The 20845-nt window shown below is 40.7% G+C and overlaps 1 protein-coding gene across 1 annotated transcript in view; it reads right to left on the reverse strand.

The window, feature by feature from the left end:
- Positions 1–20845, reverse strand: part of LOC124166124 (potassium/sodium hyperpolarization-activated cyclic nucleotide-gated channel 3) — a 295929-nt gene that overhangs the window by 52014 nt on the left and 223070 nt on the right. Inside the window, exons 3-5 of the mRNA XM_046543779.1 lie at positions 17692–17828; positions 15832–15969; positions 57–158 (exon numbers count right to left, since the gene is read on the reverse strand). Coding sequence (XP_046399735.1) covers positions 57–158; positions 15832–15969; positions 17692–17828 — 377 coding nt within the window. The remainder of the gene's footprint in view (positions 1–56; positions 159–15831; positions 15970–17691; positions 17829–20845) is intronic.

Raw genomic sequence — 20845 nt, forward strand, 5'->3', positions numbered from 1 at the left:
TGAAAAAAATCTTGTCCAACTCTTTTCTCATGATAAATTGTGGAGCGTGTGGTTACCTTAAAAATGAGATTGCTTTTGCTGAACTTCTTTTTGCTGGGCGCGTCAGAGGCTAGCCGTCCCCTCCGTTCAGTTCGCTTTTTTTGAAGGTTCTGCAAGATCTAGAAAAAGAAGCGAGAAACACAAAGGTGTAGAGAGAGAAAGAGAGTGAGAGAGAGAGAGAGAGGCGATGCGAGCGATAGGAAGAGATCGTGTCTGGTTGTGCGAGTGTGTCTGCTTGTTTGAATGCTGTGTCAGTCGTGGGTTTGTTTTCCGTGGGTTGGGGGACGGGTTGGTTGATTGGGAAGGGAGCAAAGAGAACTGTGCCCCTACACAGTCATTCCGAATGCCAATCATAAGTTGGAAGGATCTGCGAAACTGGTTATTCGATTCGATTGCCTCGGTCAATCATGCACGGGGAGGTTTGAACCCGCCGAGGGCTAAATGAAGAAAGACCCTCTTGAGCTCTCTCTCTCTCGGGCTCTCGTAAGTAATGCCTTCGGCGGGATTTTCTCCCCTTTCATGACTGCTTTGGTCAATTGAAAAACCGCTTCCGGATAAATTTACCTTTCCCACCTTAAATTGGCACTTGGATTTCCTGTCTTTGGAAATATTCATTTCGGCCCACAGCCTAATTACTCCAAGGGTGGTAAGATATAAATATGCATATCGATTCTCTTGCGGGATAGATAGCAAGAGCAGACTTGGATGGCGAATGGACTATGGAACATAGCGAATGGGGTAATATTTAAACAAAGGCGCGCTTAGGCTTCTGCGCAAGGAACCAAGGTGAAAATGGCAAAAACCTATATCACGTGATGAATGTAATGGGTCTGATTGGAAGCGTTTCATTCATTTTTTATGCCTAGATTATTAACTTAATTTTCGTTAAATGTAATAATCACGAATTATGAAAAGTACAAGAATGGCAATTAGATCTCTCAGTAATTATTTACTTCACTGATTCTATCTCTCGTAGCTATTTGGAAGTTGGAGTTTGTTTCGGCCGGTTGACAGCCATCGTGTGCGCTCTTGTCCTCCACGACAAATGATATTTTTCCCCGCCAGTGGATGCGAGCGAGAGGCTGTCGCGTTGTATGTATGCTATTTATGGCTTACGCGTTCTTTTGCGTGAGAGTGAATCGGGCCCACACTGAAAATAATAACAAGGGCGATTTTAGCCTTCTGCGTCTGTCACCAAGATTGGAATGAATCCGATGCTAGCGTTTATTTAAAAGTGCTTTATTTAAATAAACGGTTGAAAAATTAAATTAAGAAAACGCTCACGAAGAAGGAAGATTATTTGGATTTTAACTGAACCTATTTACACATATTTAAAACAAAAGTTTGCAGGGAAATTGCATTTCCTTTTAGGCTTCACACTGGCATTTGTTTACACTAAAAATTGGTTCGACACTGTCATGACATTGTCGAGAAATAATATGGTGTAGCAGTATCAGATAAATTTTGTGTAAGTAATGAACAAATGTGGAACGTATAAAAAGAGATTTTATTTTTCTATACGGTGATTCCACTTCGTTATGCCGGAAAAACTAAGCATCATTTGCAGTGTTGATATAGTGGGAAGATATATCAAGAAATGATTGCTTCCATGGTAATTTTCCACCGCTCTGTTGAAAACCACAACGTTAAAAGTTTCAATGCTTTCAAGACATCAATAGATGGAGATGGAGTTTTTAGGAGTGAAATGCGGTGAGGCTGCAAACATAATATCTCAGAGATTATTTCATTTCACCATAGAAGTATTTGATTTGCTAACCTTGTCAATTTTCAATAGTAAAACAGAATTTCAGAGTTCGTGTCACCTTTTGCTTACTGCGCAGGCGCCATAAGCACTCTCGTTTACATTACCCCAAATGATCGTGGCATTGATTTGTGGCTGATGAGGGAAGATGCACTTTTGGCAAATGACCAATTGAGATTATCCCGTGAATCGCTTGTAAAAATGTTTCCCGGCCTTCACACCAAGCCACATGCGCCGATGTTTCGGAAAAAGGCTAGTTTTTCATCACCGGAATAGCGCCAATCCTGGCATAGTAGGCAGAAGATTCTTGATGACAAAAAACCAGATGTTTTCCAAACTTCGGGGCTATGACAAAACATCACCCGGAATGAACCCCGGGAGACATGATCACATGCATTTCTCGTGTTTGGAAATGATTGGCCGCTGTATCGAGGGACATCCGAATGTTTAAGTGTTTATTTACGTGCTGTTTGCATCATTTTATTGGGGTGGAGTGAAACTCAAGTGAAGTACTCGTTTCAACGGGAATCCTGAGCATTTTAGACTGTTACAGACTCTCAGATTTGAAGTGTATCTGACCTTATTAGAATTCTAGAAGACACCCACAACGATTGGCGAACCTGTTATTGCGAACCCAAAAAATCGTCGCTGAATGATGCGTTTTTAAGTAGATTTAGGTAAAATTATCTGCCATGGATCTAGCGGGAAGAAATTTTTAAGCAATATCAGTCAATACGCGGAAAAGCGAAAAGTTTTATCAAAAATAAAACAAAACCGTTGGAGGTTTACGACGAACCACAATTGCGTTGGAATTTATTTGCAAAATAGTTAACTATATGAGTGAGAAAGGCAGCAGAATAAAAGGCAGTAAAGACAGAAAGATAGAGAAAATAGTTCAGATTCTCAAGTGTCACTTTAAAAGTACAGGTACAGATGAGAGGAAACATGGAGAACATTACGCAATAAAGATTCACAAGAGTTACACAGGAGAGTATATAAGAATGTAAGAGTGAACGATAGTTTTGGTGCTAGTCTTAGATGCATTATGTTCTAATATTCTGTATCTCGTATGTATGTGTATGCATGTATGTATGTATATATACACACATACATACATAGTATTGCATACATACGAGAAAATTTATTTTACAATAGGCTTAGTGGAAGCAAAAAAATAATGTGTAACTAGTTTCGTGGTTCAAGTGAATGATGGAGGAGTTTATATATTTATTGATAATAACAACAATTTGAGGTAGGATGTTCTAAACACAGGGTTTGGATGAGGAGATGAAAGGACACTGTAATGGACTTGGATGATGGACATAAATGGATGATGAAGATGGATGATTTATTTTAGCTCAGCTAACAATGAATATAGACTTTGGGACATATCTCTTTTTCTCAATAGATTATCAAAAATCAACATTAACCATAGCAGGCAAACTGAAGAATATTTATAGATATTCAGTCAGGCACCCAAGCAACGAACGAAAAACACAAACTTCAGGCAAACATGCCGACAACATCAAGAGCAGAAAAATTCAAAAAGTAAAGAAAAACATGCAAAATATTATAGTGTATATAAGTGAAAAAAGAGATAATTAAGAATGCTAAACAGAATATATATCCATGTACTGTTTCTGAAGGATGGCAAACAAAACCTACATTTCAACCATTTTAATAATAAAACACCCAAAATAGAACACACATGTCACTGTCTGGCTTAAGACTGTATGTACAAAATGCATTTCATAGGAAAAGTACAACCAACGAAGGATTACACCAGGTGCTCTGGCAACGTATAAAAACATATTTATGCTCTTTCATCGCTTTATTGATGCGTACCAAATTAGCTTGACGAACTTCGAGTAGCGCACAGCCTCGTCACATGACCGTATCAAAAAAAAAAAAGAACAACACCATCGACAATATCCACTAAATCTAAGTCATTAAACACTTTCCTCTAGCCTGCACAAACAAGGCAATAGGTAACAGAAAGAGGGGATTATGGAGGGAAAACAACAGTCGGAACGACGGATTTGGCTCTACTGTATCATACGGCACCAGGTGACTTAGTCACCGCTTCCATCCAATGCTATAAAACACGATGAATGTGCACCAATGCTGGTTTGAACAGGTTGCACTAATGGCATAGACGACAGAGTGCTATAACTCGGACGGCAAGCAGAATGTTACGCAAACTTCTCTTCATAAAGTCCTCGCAAAAGCTTACGACTTGGAAAACGCAGCACAGAGCGAAGCGGGTAAGCGAAGGGCCGCGGCGGCGCGCTTCCTTCAAAATGCAAGCGTGCAATTTCTCTTTGTGAAGGGTGTTTGGAGGAAGCGAGTGAGGTCATTAGCGCCATGATAGATGGGTAGGGTTGGGTTGGGTAGGGAAGGGGGGATGGAGAGAAACTTGGCGTCGGCATTGGCCTGATCATAACGGAAGTCGCCACGGGGACCACGGCCTAACGTCCCATCCGACGGACGCAGTGCTGCGCTTAAAATGTCCTCCACACAACACCAAGTACGTATCGGATGACCTCTAAAAATTCTCTGCCACCAACGGGATTTGAACCCGTGACCACGGGGAGAGAAGGCAACACTGTAGCCACCACAAAAACCCGATCCCCTGTTTAGATCGAGATTATACCATTTGGGTTCAGCGATACTTTGATCCGAGCTCCACGGATAATGATGGCTCTCCGCAGATGGAGTCCACTGATAACAAGTCCACCGAGGATTGTGGTGGAATCTTGTCCTCAGGATGAAAAGCAGAGCAGCAGAGAACGAAACAATGAGAGTGAAGGGTGGAGAGGAGAGTGGTTGAATCGCTTTGTCGAGAGTTGGCCACCGCAGCGCCGCATTAAAAGATGTGACTTATAACTTCAAAGGAATTGAATTCATTGATATCACATTAAAATGTGGCCACGAAAATCGTCAACATGAGCGAGCACCCATCCCTCAAAATCGCCTCCTTTTTGCTCAACGACCGCTGAATATGAAATGCTATCTTCCACCGCACATTAAAACGAGTCGCTGCCAATGGAGTGACCCCAATTTCATGGGGAAATTAACTACAGTTGGGGCTGTTCCCAAAAATTAATTTTCATGATGATTTGATTAATCGTATTTTAAGTTTTTATTGATTTTTATAGCACATTTTGAAAATACTGAGAATGTGTGGATTACTAAGCGCCCTTCTGGCTCTTTCGGAAACTAATGAAAATGTTCCCAAAGTGTAAATGAATCTAGTAGGTGAGAGAGTGAGGAAGGAATGAACACGCAGAGTGGCCAACACATTGTCTCAGCACAGAAACGTTATTCCAAGCAGCAATGAATGATTGGTTTGCTCCTGCCTCAGGTAGCTCGCTCACAAAAGGGATAGATCAATTAAATCTTTCCTTGCAACTAATTAGTTTAATTGTACTACGCGAAGTAAGGGGGAACAGCAAGATGAGTTGAAGCAAATAAGGCTGTGCCCACTTTTAAAGTGCGACAATGTGTCATTACCTCTATTTCCTCCTCATCCGGTCCTCAGATGCTTGGTTCACGTTTTCCACTCATTGCTCCCCCTAATTTCTATTTCGCCCCACACCAACCCCTGCTATGATACTTTGCTGCGTCGGAACTTACTGTTTAATCACTACGATGACGCATCAAAATGCGTCTTGAATAAAAAATTTTCGTAATTAAGAAGAGGGTAGTAGGAAAATCTTAATTTAATGCAATTGAATTGAATAGCTAGAGGCAAATACATTGAACGGTTGAAGAGAATTTCAAATCTGGCAAGAATAATCACAAAAACCCTATTGTCCCACACGCAGTAGCCAGTTTGTAAAATAATCACAAAAAATGTCAAAATTGTTCACTCACAACGATGGAAGCTTTCCTGGGAAGTCTATAGAAGTGGTAAAATGATTTAAAACGAGTTTGGGAATTGAAACGTCAAATTGTTGACGGTGTAACGGGAAAAGTTTTAGACAGAGTGGAGAGAGAAAGTAAAGGTTCATTGCAGGAGCTTATCCAACAAAAACTGACGGCATGTAATGCGTTGAAGAGAGGCGGTGAAAGGTATGGAAGGGAGAGGAAAAGTGAAATCTTGGGAGGCGGAATGGACAAGAAAACGTTCTAACGGATGAATGCAAACACAAGGCTTACCGAACATTTCGGTACCTCGTAGATAATACACAATGCAGCCGGCACCGTTCAATACCCCAGGGCGATGTATGGGTACAGGCATTAAAATTCTTCGAAAACTCGAAAATTATTCCAAGCAGGCAATGGAAGCACTACTCTTCGGATAAGATGAACTCTACGGCCTACGAATTGTCATAATGACAGGTCTTGGCTCATTTAGCCTTGCTCAAATGTCTCTCCTCTTTACCTATACTTGATATTTCCCGCCTACGTTATCAATGCGAAATTGCATCGCAGTTGGGAATTAGCCCTTTGCTTTGCAGAGGGGATAATTTGGCCATTGAAAAGCGGCCACACATCCACACATTAGCTACCTTGGCATTGCTTGAGTTAAGGCACACTGCATGCTGCACGACCCATGCGATGCGCCACGCATTGGCAACGACAGTCACGCTACAACCCACCCACCTTGAATCTGCCAAATCAAAACTTACCGGACGGAGACTTCAGCGGGCGAGAAAAGGGGCGCAAGCCACCCCACACAACAATCACAACATTTTCCCCATCCTAAACGAATTATAGGCTTGAAATTAGATACGTATAAATTTCTGAAAAATATATACATATACACACACCACCCACTTAAACTTAATTCCATCGAATTAACCTACATATGGCTATTTAAAGCATTTCTTCCTCCCGGCTTAAATATTAACCGATAATCCCTTAATTGCCTCAGCACACTCTTCCCCCCCCCCTTTGGACCCTACCTCCCCACTATTTCCCCTTCCCTCAGCTATCTCTCATCCTTTTCCTACAGTCTCCTACCTAACTCTGAGGAAGATGGATTGTTACCACCGAAAATTTAGTTCAGTGAGTGTTTTTTTTTGTATCTTTTAGCGTCCTGTGTTTCTGCCCAACCTGGGATATCTTTATGCTTTATATATAAAATTCCAAGAATTACAAAATTGCTATCATTTCCAAGTATCGTTGCAGTGAAAATTAACCCTTTTTCGTGCAGAGGAAGGTGACTTGCTCATGGGAACGCCTTCGCTTATTCCCGTAGCCTCTCTCTCATCCCTGGAGTTGGAGCAGTCTCCCGGATTGAAGTGCATGGAGTGCGTAAATGAGTATTATTCTGTTTATTAGGGCGATACCACAACCCCGGATATCTAAGAAGCTGTATCCCATTAACCTCACCAGAAGTTCCCCCAACTGTCGAGAGCATGTTTGTGGGCATTGTCGGAGGATGAAAAGTTCTCGGGCTTTCCACCGGGTAATAAAATCCTTCTCCGCCGACGTTTCGATGTCCATCAGGGGCATCGAAACGTCGACGGAGAAGGATTTTATTACCCGGTGGAAAGCCCGAGAACTTTTCATCCAACACCTACGCCGGGAAAACACCCGATTATATTTCACTGTCGGAGGGTTTCCGGTTGAGAGGCTGTAACTGCTGTCATTCACCTCGTGCCCAATAAACGACGCAGTACAGCGACCTTTACCCTTGACGAGGTTTTATATTCAATAGCCATTGCAGAAAACTTGTTCTTGTCATTCAACTTTATTCGGCTGCTTTAGTTACCCGTCTGCTTACGAAAATCTTCTTCTGGGGCACATCAGACTCTACTAGTCCCTAAATCGTCTTCTAGGCAACTCCGTAAGATTTCGCGAGGACTTCATGTTGAAAGATCCACAGCAAGATGACTCTACTCTGGGGGTTAATTTTCACAATATTAATCGTTGAAAAAATTCCCCTGGACCCAGAATCAAACCACGTCCGTAGTTAAGGATTTCCAAGCCACTGCACACACACAGACCACTTAAATATCCAAGTTTCTGATTTCCACGGCATTTAGATCCGTGGTTCAATTTCCAGTCCAGGAGAATTCTTTTCCGTGGCAATTTTCACCGCCGTTCACGCGGAAGGATTGGAAAATATAGAGAGAACACAGGATGGTTAAGGTTGCAAGGGTGCACATCCACCACGAATGCATACGGGATTCAGTCCAACAAAACGTTAAGGTTACAATGTATAAAAACTTATAAAAAAAACAGAATAGAAAGATAAATAAAATGAAAAAGTAATTATAGGTAAATATAGAAGAGAAAGAAGAAAAACGTTGATGCAAATACACACACGAGTAATAAAATAGATACAGTATGAAAAGAGAACGTGAAGACGTTTCCTTAGTCTCTTTTGCTTAGAGCACGACGGCAGACACAGAGACAGACAGACATATTGAGGGGAATCGGCGGATGCACCTTACGAGTCCTTTTGCCGGGACATACGGACTGATAGCCGACTTCAACTGCCTTCCCCGCCTGTTGTAGAGACATCTATGGGTAGCAAACAGAAGAGAGTGCGAGGAGACGGGGAGGTCGGATGGGGTGGGGTTGGATGGTCAGTGGGACGTTGAAAGAGAGAAAGAGAAAGAGAGAGAGAAAGGAAGGATGAAAACAAAGGAAAAATAAACGCAAAGGAAACAACTCACAAAATAATTTTGCACAGAAACAAACTTTTTTGCTTGTAATTTTGTTATCAATAAGACTTTTTTTGGGTGCTATAACAAAATGCATGTAATGATATGCACATGAAGGCATAAAAGTTAAATGGATAGAAAATCTACAGCTCCAACATGGCAGAGGGAGAGGCGCATAGTAATTATGTGGAGCCCAAAGAAAGGCGACCCAAGCCAGGGGCCTCCTCGTTCGAAGCCTACTCTTTATCGGGACCTTTATCCTGTTCCGAGAGATATAGATAGGCCTTAGGAAACAGTCGCCACAGCTAGAGGCCCGCGACGGTTATGACCAGTCGTTGTACAATTTTTACAGAAGCAATTCGTTTACCTATTGCCATGAAAATGACAACCCACGGTGAATCGATGATCGAAGTAAATGTAAACATGCGCACGGAATCTTTTCAATAGACATGAATTGCACATATAGCGCATTACATGCTTCATGCGCACTTCATGCTACATGATAGAAAAGGGTCTCATCTTCTTTACTCAGTCACCCTCGCTATGCTTCCGTGTTGCCAAATTTTCTGGAAGACGTCGGAAAAAAATCATAAAATTTGTTGAAATCTTTACTTTTAAACGCAGTTCCTTAATCAAAAGACATTATTCATAACTCTTCAGCAAAGAGAACTATTAACCTTTCCCTATGCTGCTAAAGAACGAATTAAGAAGGTAAAAATTGTACTATGACTGGTGAAATCTTCCAGAGGAACCTCAAGCTGGGATGGATGCCTCCCGAGGGAACGGATCTCTCGAAGCTAGAGCATAGGGCCGGAAAAGGATAAGAAAGGAGGGAGGACCCTCATTATAGACCCTGATTATTTGGGTCATCTTTACCTAGGCCCCACATAACTACTATGAACCTAGGGAGACTTAAAAAATTACTCCCTCCCATTAGGGCCGTTCTGATTAATGTAAACACTAAGTACAGTCTCCCTTTGATATGACACTAGAACTGGTCACTGAACATTATATTCCCACCACCCATGCAGATACAAATGAAAATCACTGCCTTCCAGGAGTGGAATGTTACCTGAGGCTCACCCTACACACAACTCCATATCCTAAATGCATTTTCTTGAGAAGAAGAAAAAAGAGGCGTTAAAAAGACATTGTTAGTAAACTGAGGCATTTCTTTTAATACAAGCAGAGCAAAGTTTATCATGGATAATCCCTAACAACTTTCAGGCGTTACCCAACTCAACTTAAAATGCGACCAGAACTGCCAAAAGAGCCATGAAATGAATCATAAATTCTGTTTTTCTTGCCAAAATGAATACACACAAATGCGTTCACGTAAGTAGATGCAGCATAGGAACGTAAAAATGCAATCAAAGCCGCTTAAAAATCAACCCACCCACTGTTGGCACAATTTGGAACCATGAAGTGCTCTAGCAAAGCAATGGGCGTTTCCAAATTCAACCTCTGACGCTAACTAAACAAGAAAGGAGACATAAAAATGCACGCAAATCAGCAGCGCCAGCCAGTGCGTAGAGCAGCAAGAGCGAACCTGAGCGAGAGCGGATGGGTTGGAGGGGTCGGCTGGACCTTGGTCGGCCGGTTAGTCGAACCAACGGTTGGGAAATTGGTTAGACGGAAGGTCAGTCGGGTAATAAGCCAGTCGAGCGATGGACATGCTGGCTGGTGGCCAGAACAATCGACCGATCTGTCGGACGACAGTTCAATGAAATGGAAGGTCGGTTGGTTGCTTGGGTTGTCATCGGGCGAAAGGTCAGACCTGTCTGTCGGGCGACCTGCGCATAAGTCACTCGGGAAATCAGGCGTTGGGGGCTTCTGTTAGACGGGAAGGTGATCGGTCGGATAAGTGGTCGAATGGACGGTCGGGCGATTGACAGTTCGGTCAAATTGTCTCGTTGGACGCTCGATCGAACGGAGAGATTGAGCGTTCGGAGCGAATAAAAATCGGAGTGATCTATGCTCGTTGCTATGGAGGTCGATTGGTCGGATACAGTGATGGTATGCTCGAACAGTCGGGCAATGTGTCGGTCGTGCAGTCAGTTGAGTGGGAGGTCGAAATGTCAGGTGGTGGGGTCGGCAAGTGAGACCATCGGTCGGCCGTGTGGTTGATTGGTCGATCACGAGCGGAGAAGAGGAGGCTAGTGGCACAACCGAGTCGACTCAAGGAGCGCGGACCAACCGCGGTGAAGTTATGTTTCGATATTACAGTCAGGAGACATTTAGTTACGAGTCCCGTGCGATTTCAAGTCAAACTTTAAAAGTTACCAAAAATAAAGAAAAGAAATCGAAAAACGAAAACCATATTTAATGGTAGGTTAAGTTGATGATAAAAGTGATAATTTCAAGTAAATACGAGAACATCGACCATCACTGAAAAAAATCGACTTTGCTCAATGTCACAATTATATTTTCTTAAGAGTGCTCATTTAGCTATAGCCAGTTGTTTTTAGAATGGTTTGACCAAAATTGTGGTCTATTGTAAAAAGAGCTACGTATATAACTTACTTTCATCAAGAATTCAGATATGGTCTCATTGTCAGGCTAAACAAAACCAAATATAGTCGGATAGCCCAGACGGCCGTTACTCATTGCTTTACGGGGAAAGTATTGTGGAATAGTACAAAGCCTGTAGAAAGTTTCAGATACCGTTAAAAATATTTTAAATCAATTTTAAAAATATTTTGCCCATCTCTACACTTTAATTTAATTCCGAATGTACATTGTATAATGTACATCAATGCATGCCATCATAAATTTCAGTGAATTGTCCGTGGCATTACCTACCTTTAGTACTTATACTAAATTTTGATTTTCAAAAATATTTTTACATGAAAACTTTATAAGAAAATTAGCCCAAATAAAAGATAAAAGTGAAACGAAGGAAAACATTAACATGATAATATCATAATTCATACATAAATTCTTTTCAATAAAGGAAGTTTTTACAAAAATAAAATCAAGCGGAGGTGGATTGTGAAGGGTCAGCGATATAAAAAGACAATTCTCCAGATCGAAGTAACTAGACATGTGAAACACTTTGGGCGATTAGCAGAGAAGGCTGAGTTTTTACAATATAAACAGCTACTCCTTTCAAATTATCAAGTCCTTCGCTATGGTCCTGTGCTCGCAAGAGATGTTGAGCTAAAAAGATTGCTTACTCCGTTCACGAATGCTATCCATTACTGCATTTTGCGTTTATGCGCAAATTGCGTTTTTCATTTAAAAAGAAAACAGTGTAGAGTATAAAAGTAAAACGTATTTTTGGAGTTATAATTTAATGTTTTATTTGTAATAGCGCATATTTAGGAAAAAAACAGTGCATTTCTTGCCATTGAATTTATTATGATTATCGGTTTGGCTGATACGGTTTGGCCTGATAATTTTTCACGACAAGCCAATACACATTGAAACGAATGAATAAATAATACAGATGGAAGTAGAAATGTGAAATGAGATGGACGCGGTCTTCTCACCATTCACAGCCTCCTCACGATCAGTCTGAGTGAGCGGTCCAATCAGCGGTCGCGGAGAGATCGGGGCAGGGGGAGGGTTGGGACATCTCGTGATTTGCGAGATTCTCTCTTTCACGTGCAGAAAAAGTCGAAAACTTGCCCTTATTCGCAATCATTATCAGTCATTTAGCATACGTCAGACAACAGAGGGCTCCAATTGCGACTCCCTCAATTTCCTCAGCTTATCCGACCAAAGCCTATGTTTATCTTGATATTTGATCTTTCATAAGGACGAGCGTCTAGACGCCACGGCATTCATAGTACTTTGTGATTTGCTTCCACGCTAGATATCTTGCGTCATGCTTAGCATCCTGGCTGGTATGACATTTCCAATTGCTGGTCCCGTTTAAGTTTCAGTATTGCACTCAGAAGCTCAGAAGGAATTAATATGTGCCGGCCAATCTTTTTTGATTGATGTTTGCACGACATGCTATTGTAGTACGATTCGCATGCTAAATCGACAACAGTTTCAAGTTAACCTTGCTCAAACACAAGCATTGTGTGATTCAGGCTAGCAAGGCTTTAACGATGAGAAAAATGCCAGTTTTTCCCGGCGCGTGTTTCGCAGGATAATTGCTAATTGCATCGAGTCGTAATTACGTTGGACACCGAAGTTTCGATGAACATCATCACCTTCTTTCTGCCCGTAACACTATGACGGATCTCGAAACAACGCCATCCAGCGAAATTATGACCCAAATCGGAAAAAAAACACTTGCTGCAAAGGTTTAGAAATTTGTGTACAGAAAGTTTTGGAAGATTCTAGGAAGCTATTGATACTACGTTGGGGTTGGATAGAAAAGGATAAATCATTCAATCAACTCTTTCGGTTTGAAGCGTAGATAAAACACTAAGGCTAGAGATTTTACTTCAGGAATTTCACTCGACTCCATAAAAATTAGAGAAAAACCAACTCCTAACCCACCCACCATAACTCTGCACTCACTTTTCATACGGAGACATTTTGTTTGCTCGGACGTAAAATCCAGCATGGAAGAAAGAAACTGTCATTCTCTGAAAGAGTATCTAGCGTCAGCGAAACTTTTGCGTAAAAATGCCATTACCATATTTATAGCGTGCGTATATTTGAATCTTCACCAATTCATGCAGTTGATTATTACTATTATTCCCTGAATGTGCAGTGAAATTCTCCTTCCTCGAGTATTTTCCTTATTGGTGATGAGTACACCGTGTGCGACCACGTCCCACTGCTGCGACGAAATTTTAACTGACATTTTGGCAAAGGATGATGTTCTGTATTGACATGTATATCAGAAGGCCGATGAAAAAGAAGCACTGATATTTCCTTTTAACGGAAAATGATAATAGGGGTATTAAAATATTAAGACAAAAATAATTCTGCCACAAATTAGCCTCGAAGTCAGCGAAGAAATGAATGAGCCGACCACTACTATCGCACTTAAACGAAGTTAAAATACGAAAGCCACTTTTATGTGACAAGGGGTGAATGTAATATGAATAGGTATATACGAGTTAATTGTGCTACAAATAAACTTAAGGCACAAGTGAAGCTCATTCTTCTCATTACTAAAGTGAAATAAGATACAGTGGTGCCCTTATTATCATGCTGCCCTTGTAGTACACATTGCAAAAGCACAGGCATTACCCCTCTCATTGACTTGACCACTTGACCCCTCTCATTTACATCTTCCGTTGTCCTTTACGCGTACTCCTCCTTCTTCTCATTCTCTAGTACACTAATTGCATTCCCAGAAAGAATCGGATAAAAATTCGGAGTGTGCCAAAAGTAATGACTCTAGATCCAGAATTAATACTTTAATACAAAAATATAATACAAAAAATACTCAAGTACTCATTTAGTCTGTTACGACTCGGAGTATCGACTTAATATGTAAATGGCCAAAATGAATCCTATCTAGTCGAGTACAGAAAACACCAAGTTCTCAGGTTCCGCAGTGTACAACATTGACTAAGTATACCTGAAATGAGTACACCGGGCAGAGCCTAAGTAACTGGTTGAATATATACTCCTCTGGAACACTGAACTCGATGCAATAAGAAGACGTGCGCACGGCACGCGAAGGTGAGATGCCAAAGCAAGACTTGCACCTGCCAATGTCAGCAACTACTGCGTACTTCAAATGGGAAAATGTACGAAATTCAACTGCGAGAAGATGCTTCGAGAAAAATTTTGAATTCGAAAATCTCAGTCATTAAAACAAAGCGCAAATCTCAAATTCTCTCCCAAAATGGCCACAAACACAAAAATCTTTGGCTTCACTAAGGTGGTCAGAAACACGTTACTTTGGTATTCGTCTAAGTATCCATTGCCATCAAAAGTATGCCTAGATGCAATCAGTAGACTCATATATTAATTTGAGCAGTCGAATAATTACACCCAATTACTCCATATGGTACTCGATTAACAATGAATGAGTGGTTATGTTTGGCATATTCTTAACCGACAACACGGAACTGCAACCACTACCTAAAGTTCTTCTCAGAATCAAGCTGTCGGCGCGGAAGTCTTCCCGAGTAAGAAACAGTTGACTGGCGCCTGGCGCGCTGCTTGTTGTCGGCGAATGTCTCCTCTTCCATTGGCTCGCGAGCTTCCCCGCTCTCAAAGACTCGCTCCACGACCTTTAAAATTCTTGTCCGTGCGGCCTTTAAACGCGCAACAAACAACTCTATTGTTACAGCGGTATGAAACTATCTGACTGCTGTTTGTCACTATTTGCTGCTGAATGATCACAAAAATACTCAAGACAAGATATTTCCGTCGGACAACAAGCCATAAAAATATATTACGGATTAAAAGTAATTTATTTGTAAAAATTAAATATGATATTTGTTTTTGACTAAAATGTACAAAAAACCCTTATTTACATGCTTGTAGTTGGTGGAGTTCGACATTTTGAAACTAAATGGATGACGTAATCAGGCACATGGTCGTATTTTCACCGATAGGTAGTATGTGTTCCATGTAGAATGGCAATCGAAAAAGTTGTCTGATAGTTTTTTTATATTCCGCAGATCCCAAAATATGTTGAGATCCAGCTTACATATCCCTACCGAGAATATTCTAGTTCAGCAATACATGATTAATCTATAAACGATTTAGTAAAATAACTAACAACACTAATTATATACGTATATACAAATGTGCCTGGAAGAATGCAATGCGTTATAAAAGATAAACGACTTTTGATTAGGTAAAAAAGTAAATGATTTTAAGGAACAGTGCTTAAACTATTATTAAACATGGGAATCATGAAGATGTATTTTTTTACTTCCAAAAGATCGTCAAGGAGAAACTTTGTCCAACTTCAAACCACGACTCAATTTTCCCTTCAAATTACCTTAGCATCAAAATACAACATAGCTGTTAAATATTAAAAAATAAATAACTAAGAGCTAGGGCGTCGGAAGAAGTTGCACATTAAAGTTGAAGCCGTTGGGGAGTTAAACCATGTTTCAATTTTATTTATAGCTTTAATGGCTCTGGAAAAAATCATTGATGACATAAAATATTATTCCTTATCAGATCGGCAACCAACAAAATACATTCTTATGAAAGCAGTAATTCCTTGGAGGTTCTAAATTATATTTTCTAAAAATTTCCTCGGAAGTTCTCTAAAAAATATCTTCCATTGCATAAAATTATTCTATTATACAAACAAACAAATCCAAGGTTACCGGGATTAAGGAAGTAATAATGACAGGTATTAATAATAGCATATGGAGTTTGGTGGTACAAATAATGAGTAGAAAGAAATTATATAGCAATGATGGCTGATGTAACATACTTCGATTCAAACGGCAGTGATCATCTAATCAGTACGGGGTTATACATAATAATAAAGAATAGAGAATGGGTGAATTTTAAGTAGAAGCTTACGTAGACTTCTTCCCATTGGCTGACGTAGCGGACCAATCGCGACAGCCGCAGCAAGCGCACCAAGCTGAGCAGTTTGGCGAGCCTCAGGATGCGAAGAGCGCGTCCCGCGTGAAGGATTTGAAAACTTTCGCTAAAATCCTGAAACAAAATGCCAATATATACACTAGGACTTTCCGCCTCCGTAAGTGTCCTTGGGGCGGCCGACATCTGCTCCCTCTCCGCATCCACGAATATTACACATTGGAGAATTCTCCACTCGGACACTGTATGCACTTCGCGCATTTTAATGAGATTACAAAAGTCGCCACCCGCGTCGCTGACGGAACAGCGGCATAATTTTACAATTAGACAATGAACTATAATTAGCGCTGTTTGCTAAATTTATACAATTGAATAGATAAATCATGGAATTCACAACTTTTCTAAGACATTTCTTGCTGGTGGAAATACTAAATTGTAAATATTGAGATTTATTAATTCGCTGTACACACGTCGTCCAATTTATGGAGCCGATTGAAAAGTCTTCGACGTGGTAACGTAGGAGAAAAACTGATAGCTCCTCCAAGTAATTCCCTTGTCCTTCAGATCTCAACTGCAGGTTAGAAGACCGAAGATAATTGGAGGAGAATAATTACTCAGCATTCGCACGCATGGGATATTCAGCTCACTGCACTCCATGACACACTGAATATAGTGCAAAGACGAGGACTTCAATCAACTATTGCTTTAGAAATTATGGAGCCTTGATTTTTGCCTCGTAATTTGAATTTTCAGACCCATAAAGGTAACTATGAAAAGTATGCTAACTGAAATTCAAAGTAGAAACCTGAAAATTATTGATATCCACGTGAATCAAAAATCGTGCTGTGCGCTGAAGAAACAGCTTTTCTTCGACAACGCGTCTAATTATATTACAATTTGGAACTAGAATATTCTAAAAATTGAAAACACGTTGTCAAAAACGTAACACAAATTCTGTCCAAACAAACGTAGGAAATAAATGCTTCATACATTTTATCATGTACTTTTCCTGAGGCATAGTGTCTTAATTTTGCAACTTTGAATGATGGTTTTCTTACGTAAAAAGTTAATTGAAAGAATCTAATTTCGTAAAGAAGTCCAGCATTTAATATTATTTAGTTTACAATAAGTGAACCACTATAGGTTTTCTTGCGACTTCAACATTTCGAAAAACTGGAGGCAGAGGATTTCATTGACATATACCCATCATCTCACCGGAAAAAATATGTGAATGTAAGTACAAGTAGAGTTCAATCTTGAAGAAAATTGATGACATAAGAAGAAAATCTGCGCAAGATGACAATGAGAACATAATTTTGAGTTTGGCTCTTTTGAGACGGCAAAGAACAAAAAGGCTAACTACATACAGATTATTAATGATGGTATTTTGATTTCCTCTTAACTTAAAAATATTAATCAACGGAAATCACGACAACACCTGCGTGGGTAACACAAGAATGTCGTCAATGTTACCGGATATGGTTTAAACATTACGGTCAACGCTGACTGTTCCAATCAAAATGAAATTTTTTACTTATATTTGGATTGGAATTGCACGCATAATTTTGCTAGTCAATCACCCTTATGTGACATTGTTCTCACGTGACTTACTATCCACATTAAGTTAAATGTGTCTTCAAAAGCCACGGGAATATATTTAAAGCTTTCCATGAAACATTTTGGGAGTGAAATTTACCTTTCAAAATTTCAAGATAAGGTTGAGCGTTCTTAGTTTTGCTTATCAATGGTTGTGGAATGAACTCCAACGATAGGATCTCTCAAAGGACGACAGACAGTCTCTGGAGCTGCTGATGTATCGCAGGAATAAGAGTGACTCACCTGGTTGAAAATGAGAAAGATGTAGTCGAGGGGGATGGAGGAGATGAGGTCGAGGAAGAACCAAGTTCGCAGGTAGTGGCGCGCAATGAGCTTCGGGTCGAGGATGACTTGCTCCGCATTGTCTTGCTGCATGATGCCTGTTCGTAGCAGTGTGGTGTTGGGGAGAGAGGGGGGAGGAGAAAACAAGACAATTCATTAATTTCATTTTGTTTAAACACTGGAAAAACACACAAGAAAATCAGCAAATTTCACACACGACGGTTATTTTTAAATTCGAGAGGCTTTCGGTTGATTTAAGAGTATCGCCCGGAAAAAGAGTATCCTACAAGATTCATTCATTTTTGTGGGTTTGCTGCCACAGCGTCAGTCCCAAGAAAATATTCTGTAATTGACAATATTTCCTTATCACTGAATAGTGAAACATGAACTGAATAATACTAGGAATACTTCACAGGAGCAGGCACGCTGACTTACAAAAAATATTGGGGGGGCCCAAACCGGGGATCCTTTCCCGGGAAATTTTATAAGTAGTGAATTGTAAGTCTTTTATGCATTTTATAAGAGTCATATGATCAAAGTTAGAACCCTGATAACTCTAATCTCGATATCTGGACACTCCGGGGAAAATTGACAAGCCTGACACTTTTTTCCTCACACCCATAACTAATTATTGGGGGGGCTCGGGCCCCCTCAAGCCCCATGGAGTCGGCGCCACTGCACAGGAGAGATTCCAACATTGAGAATACATTCTTTTAAGTCAGAAAGTTTTAGGCCGCGATGGTATGAGCTCCGACCAAGTTCTATAAGTAAGACGATGATACTCTATAACCTAGGGACATTCCATGGAAGAATATTCCCCTCTCAACTCAAGAGAACTACTTTTTTTCGATTTCGTCATTGTGCAACGTTATGTGGTAGTCGCACACGATCAAAAATTGGAGAATGAGTTGTCTGAAGTGATGCTTCCCCACCCTATGGACACCGACATTCAAATACCATCGGTGGCAGAGACATTTCAGAAACTGTCCGATCCCTGCTTGAGTGCTTCGTGAGAGGGATTTCAGGGGCCGATATCAGACTTAATAGTTCTATTTCGCTAAATATATGTGTATAATGAGAAGAAAATCGAGCCATAAACCAACATTAAAAGGAAAGAATGTGGAAGTCAGAAAAATGACGGATTAGGAGAGTAAGGGGTCATTTTGACTATGCATTATATTGTAACAGTATTAGCGAAACAGCATGGTATGGGATTTGGAGGAGGCACCCGACACCTGAGGTCATTTACGCCAAAGGGAGGGGTAGGAAAGTAGGGATGGAGAGAAACTCGGCGTCGGCATCAGCGTGCAATGAAAGGCCCGGGCCAAGGGGTCCCGGCCAGAGCGTTTGCACTTCAGATAGGTACCCTCCCCTCACAGCACCCAAGCAGGAATCGCTCAGCCTCTGGAAAATCTCTGCACCTCTGAGATTCGAACCCGGGCCCACGGGGCATGAAACCGCAGCTCTAATTAACCCCCGAGTCGCACTATTTCTTCAGGCCGGGTGGGGATGGGCCAATTGAAGGAAAGCCTCATTGATCACGTACATTAACCAATGAGAAAATTAACATTTCAACACGAAGTACTTTCGCTGGCCACTTTCCATTTTCCTGACTCCACATTTTTCAAGGAAATAACCGCAGGCCGACCAGCAGCGTACGTTTAACAAGTTACACCAAAGTACTCATAAAGCGCAAAGATTCCACGGAGACAAAATCATTTGCCTTAAACGAGATTTGAATCCTCATCCCCCAAGTTCGCGCCAGGGATTCAACCATTTGAACATCCAGATTTCAGGGCACATTATTTCCCCGCGGATTTTTGACTTGTTGAATTTAGACTTTGTTGAAATTAGAGGAGAAGATCCAACCATACATACAATACTGCAAAGCATAGCTCTGTGGTCCTAGGAATAAAGGCAGGACATGGAACGGTACATACATAATGAAATGCATTCTCAAAAAATCACTCCGCATCTCTTCGTAATGGCGCAACTTGCTTTAACCAAATAATGAAGGACGGGTCAAGATTCTGTTGATTTTTCTGGGTACTCGATTTCAATAATATCTTACCTAACAGTTTTATATAAATCTCGTGATTGCCTGCGCGGCTATATAAAATTCGTTTTTTGATTCTGTGGGTATTAGTTTAAAAAATTGTTTGATACGTTTCCATCGTCAAAAGCACCTATTTCGTCAAAAATGGTACTTATCATCCATTCATAGTCATGCAGTGGCGAATAAGGACGGTATATTTAAGATAGAAGGTAAGGGGGTAATATATAAGATCGGGACAAGCAGCTTGTAAGTAGAACACCCTATGATGTTTTATATTCAAAATACACATAAAAATAAAAAACACGAATGTTCCATTGAAATATTCTATTGCATGGGTAGGATGCAGGTAGTTATTTCTACAATGGGTGGCAGGAGGTGAAACGCCGCGACGGAACATAATTTTGACTCATCATTCAGCTACGGTGCAGCGAAACGCCAACACTGGCGCCACCTGCTGAAAGCGGCGAACAGTGTGACTGACGATCGCCTATACATTCGCACCTTTGCAGACCATCTTCTCCCTTGCCACTCCGTCCCGTGACCTCGGTGGTGACCACACTTGGTAACTATCTAATAGCCGCTGTGAACTTACATGGGTCACGGTTGCAATTTTTATAAATAATAGCTCCATTGTTTTCCCGCGCTCGAAAATTTCGTAAACAACATTTTCAATTGAAATTCTGACTTTTTCCTATCTTGGATTATTTACATAGAAAAGAAGGCAAAAACATTTTTCGCTTGGAACCATACAATGAAATCAAAATGATAAAGTTAAATTTAGTGCAAATTCAACGCAACACACAACCGCCGCTGAAGTTTTTGACAATTTTCATCGAAATATTGCCACTTTAATAGCTTAAAATGACGATTACGAAATCACAAACGAAAAATGTCTCATGGAGCGGTTGCCCGTGTGTGGCTCAATCAATGAATCTCCGGTCTGTCGCTTAAAATGGGGCCATTGACTCAAACCTGTAATCGCATTCGTTTAAAGAATCCGATAAAGAGAGGGAAGTGGAGATTGATAAAAACATGTTACACATTCGCAAATCATTTACC

Source organism: Ischnura elegans, chromosome 9 (genome assembly GCF_921293095.1).
Source record: "Ischnura elegans chromosome 9, ioIscEleg1.1, whole genome shotgun sequence".
NCBI classification, from domain to species: Eukaryota; Metazoa; Arthropoda; class Insecta; order Odonata; family Coenagrionidae; genus Ischnura; species Ischnura elegans.